This window comes from Terrapene carolina, unplaced genomic scaffold (assembly GCF_002925995.2).
Source record: "Terrapene carolina triunguis isolate 2854851 unplaced genomic scaffold, T_m_triunguis-2.0 Scaffold46436, whole genome shotgun sequence".
NCBI lineage: Eukaryota > Metazoa > Chordata > Testudines > Emydidae > Terrapene > Terrapene triunguis.
Genome location: NW_020710787.1, coordinates 1 through 4,510, shown reverse-complemented (window position 1 = coordinate 4,510; position 4,510 = coordinate 1). Strand labels below are relative to the sequence as shown.

Here is a 4,510-nt window from a genome sequence, read left to right as displayed (position 1 = left end):
GTGTCTGTGTGTAGACCTGTCCCAACCCATGGTGGGGTGTCTGTGTGTAGATCTGTACCTGTGCCAAGCCATGGTGGGGCGGGTGTGGGTGTGGGGGTGTAGACCTGTACCAAGCCATGGTGGGGTGTGTCTCTACCTGTCCCCAGTTGCCTCACAAGGGTGCAGCTGCCCTGGACTAGTCTCGGTCCCGGCCTGCTGCCAGGCGCGTTCTCTTTCACTCAATTCATGTCAGGCATGCCCAGTGGTGGCCACTGAGAACAGCGCTGTCCCACACCGCCCTCTGCAGGGGACAACGGGGAGCACATGGGGCCGCAGTGAATGGAGGGGTGACCCAATGAATGACAGGATGGTGGGCGCTAGCAAGCGCCTGCCAAAAAGCTTTTTCAAAGTAGCCTGCTTGGCTCTGTGCCAGTGTCATTGTGATGCGAGTGGTGCTTTTCCCTCCTTTTCAGGCACCGGCCCCGCAGCGAAGATGGCTCAGACAAACCCTCTGCCTGGCCCCATGGGCCCGTGGAAGGTACGTCCCAGCTGTACTGCAGGTTATAAATTGTATCACGTAGGGGCTCAAGGCCCCCGCTGGGTGTGCGCTGGGCACTGCACACACATTAGATGTGACCAACAGGGAGGGGAGGGGAAAGGACAAAAGTGACTTGGCCAAGGTGACCCCTGTGGCAAAGCCCAGGTCTCCTCAGCCCAGTGCTGACCTGCTGGACCACGCCGAGCACCCCGGTCTGTTGGTACAGAAGTCAGGAGTTCCCTGCCCTGGGTAAGGAGTGGCCGCGCACTGCTGGCGTGAATGCTCACTGGCCCAGCTTCGGCAAGCGCTTGCCGGGAAGGCCTGTGCCCGTCAAGCGCAGCAGCCCGACGGTGGAGGTGCGAAGGGGGGGGGGAGTAAGCGTGGCTGGAGCAAAGCCGGCTGAGGTCCAACGGAGCTGCCACCGAAGGGGTTTACTAGCGTATTTGCCAGGGAGCAGCTGTGGTGCTGGGAGCAGTTCTGGCCTGCTAGGCGGGAGTGTGAGAAGGAACAAGAGAAGCAGGTGTGTAAATCTAGGGGGTAGACAAAGAAGCTGGTGCCACAGATGCTGCTGGGGGGAGGTGATGATCCTGTGCACCAGCCCAGGGCACCGGGAAAGTTCCTGCTCTTCCTTTCTCCACCTAACCCTCTTTGCACGGGAGACTTTGGAGTAGAACTAGCGTGAGTTCTAAGTACAGCCCTAGGGCTGTCGACTCGGCAGCCTGCCTGGCATCAGCACGGCTCCGTGCACTCAGCGGGGCTGCGGTCGCTTCCATACCCCTCCCGGGGATGCCCCAGCTGAGGCCGGAGCTCGTCGCCAGAGCCAGGAGAGTGCGCCGTAGGGGAGGTGAGAAAGAACACGTCCATGTGGCCAAGGCTGGCCTGACCTCCCTTGCACCTGAGTGCTACAAGTCCCAGCTAGGTGATAGAGCTCCATAGCTGGAATAACGGGGCACTGGGGGTCAGCACTGTGGGGCGCAGATGCAGCCCACGCAGTGTCCAGCTGTAGCTGGGGCATTAACCTTAATTCTTGTTCAATGAGCACCCAGTTCAGCAGGACTGTTAACATGCACCACCCCCCCTCCCCCGATTCAGTGACACGCGGGGGGGACGACTCTTCCTTTCAGATCACAGCCTACGACCAGGAAAACTTCCAGGGAAAGAAGATGGAGTTCACCTCGGCCTGCCCCACCATCATCGAGTGCGGCTTCGAGAACATCCGCTCCCTGAAGGTGGAAAGTGGCGCGTAAGTACCAAGCTCTGGGCGGCTCCTCCTGCGCGGCTTTGGGGAACTGGCTGGCGGGTGAGGACGGAGCACGGCCGGGCTGTCATCTCACCTCAGGAGAAGCTAAAACACAAGGGCTACTAGCCAGGTGGCTCCTGGGCTCCGCTTACCCAGCGGGGGGAAAGCTAGTGTCCCATTTCGGGTCCTGCAGCGCACGACTGCACCCAAGGGGGAGGGAGCAGAGCGCGGATGGCACCAACACGAAAACGTAGGTAATTAAAGTGAGCAGCAGGGACTGCAGCCACCGTGGCAGGCTTGTTGCAGGAGGAGGGGGCTGGCGAGGGGCAGGGAGGAACGGGGGCAGATTTGGGACAGTTGAGCCTGTCTCTGTGTTGGAAGCCTTAAGTCCTTCATGCACAGGCAGCAGATCCCCACCCACCCACCAGCATCCAGAGCGAATCCTAGCCACAGGTGCCAGCCTGCTGGGAAACCCTTGCCAGTCTCTGTGCCAGCGTTCGCCATTCGCAGGGCTTGTCTACATGGGAAAGTCACACACCCCTTGCTGAGATGGGGGTTAAGCCCATTACTTCAGTTTGAGAGCGGCTCTGAAGCTGCAGCCAGGGCCTGCACTCTATAGTCACCTACCACACACCAAGTCACGGGCTGGAGTGTGGGTTAGTGTGATTCAGCGTAATCCCATTCCCCATCGGCGTGAGCTAACCCCGAGAGCCCCAGCTCGTGCCACTCAGCCCTCAAACCCCACTGCATGCTCGGGCGAGCTTGTTTTCCCTCACACCCTCCCTGTGCCCAACAACCCGCCTCCAAAAGTTATATCCAGCTGAAGTAGGGAAGCCCCGCTAGAGATTCTAATACACAGGACAGGAGGGGACTGCGGGCGGCCCAGCGCCGGCACAAGCGGACAATGCACCAAGGGGCATCTCTGCCCCATCCCACCTGCCACCCGAGTCACTCGCTCTCCTAGGCAGACAGGTGCAGGGATGCGGCCGGGGTTGGGGGGTTTAGAGGCTCAGATTCTCGCTCCTGAAGGCGCAGAAAGGAAGAGAAATTCATCCCACCTCTAACCGCAGAACAGATTTGGGCAGAAGCAGCCATCCCATGTCACATCCAGGCCGTCTCCCGGCCGCTTTGCAGGCCCTCCGGTGGGCAGCGTGGGTACTGGCCTCACAGAGACTCGCCCGCTGCTGTGGGCACGAGAGGCGACCGGGGAAGCGTCTCTCAGACCGGGGCTGATGCCTTGTTGCTGTGGTGGTGGAGGAGAGAGGCAGGCGCGAGTGGTTGGGAGAACCGGGGCAGGGGGTGGCGTTTCGGACATTAGGAATTCAGCCCGCCGCTGCCTCTGGGGAACTAGCCCAATGACAGCGTTGCAAGAGACCGAAACCCGAGCAACTGAGGAGCGGAGCCAACATCTTGTGTGTTAGTCGCCCATAACTCCCAGGCCTAGAGACTGCTGGCGCCTCTTGGGAAGATCAAACCTCCCCCAGCCCTTTGGTGCAGGGTTCACCATAGGCAGCAAAGACCCTCGGGACTCCTCCCGAAACATCTGGGAGCAGCAGCATGGGACAGTCCCCATATTGCCACAGTAAAAACCAGCTGAAGAAAATCTCCCTTTCAGCCCAGCGAAGGAGGGTGGAGCTGTCAGAGCCGGTGCAGGGCACTTGTAACCCAGGGGACGTGGGGGCTCCAGCTGGGGAGTCCATTCCCTGGAGCCTCCCCCTGCTTGGCGAACGCTGCAGCCCGCGTGATGAAGACACCCAGGCATGTGTAGTGAGCCTGGCCAATCCCTGGCCCAACCTGCTGTCACTTACACAGGGCAGGCCTGGCACAGCCGTGCGGGCCCTTGGCACGAACGCACGCAGCTCGGTGCCATACGGCCTCCAGCTCAGGTGACTATCAGAGCAGGGCCTGTCCTGACCCTGGGCACAGCTAGCAGCCCCGGGTGCCATGCGCGCTCCATTCCCCTCGGGCAGCCCGCCCCGGAGAAGCAACAGCTTGCAGCCAGCCAGACCTGACAGCACAGCTGGAGGCGGCTGGGGCCACGCCTGGTCTCCTCTCTCTTCTGGCAGCGAGGGAGCCCACGGGGATTTTCTGGGCCCTTCTCCGAGTGACACAGACGATGGTGGAGCCAGCCAGGGCAGGCCTGCCTGCTTCCCCCCCTGCGTGTCTGGGGCCCGGACTCCAGGCCCAGAGCTGCCCCAGGAGGAGCTATGGAGCTCTGCTCTGTCGTTGCAGCTGGATCGGTTATGAGCACACCAGCTTCTGCGGGCAGCAGTTTATCTTGGAAAGGGGAGAATACCCACGGTGGGATGCCTGGAGTGGGAGCAACGCCTACCACACCGAGCGCCTGATGTCCTTCCGCCCCATCTGCTGTGCTGTAAGTGCGATTCCCCGGCCTCTTCAACCCTGTCGCATTTCTCAGCAGCAAAGGTGCCCAGCACCCTGCTGCCTTCATGCGAAGTGTAGTTATGCAGAAAGCACTCCTCCAAAAAGGTGCCTCCTGGGCTCAGGGCCGGGGGAGGGGAAGGGCTCACATCTTTTTTTGGAATGAAGTAGCCTAAAACTTTTACCAGCTGCTGCAAATCAGCTAGACAGTCACCTACTCTTCCCTTTGATGGATGCTGCTGGGAGGCCTGGACTAGAGGCAGGGAAACCATCATGCTGGTGTTAAAGAGTCAGATTACTAACGGCAGCTGGAGAGTAAGTGACCAAATACAACCACTCTGATTAAAAATGGTCAGTCACTGCAGCTAAGT

At 60.4% G+C, this 4,510-nt stretch overlaps 1 protein-coding gene across 1 annotated transcript; it reads left to right on the top strand.

Annotated features, from left to right (window-relative positions):
* Window positions 1-456: 456 nt before the first annotated feature.
* On the top strand, window positions 457-4,131 carry LOC113405625 (beta-crystallin A3; the record flags this gene model as incomplete). The annotated part of the gene is made up of 3 exons (XM_026646844.1): window positions 457-517; window positions 1,642-1,760; window positions 3,990-4,131. Coding segments are annotated over exons 1-3 (306 nt in total), but the record flags the coding sequence as incomplete, so codon positions are not given.
* Window positions 4,132-4,510: the final 379 nt, after the last annotated feature.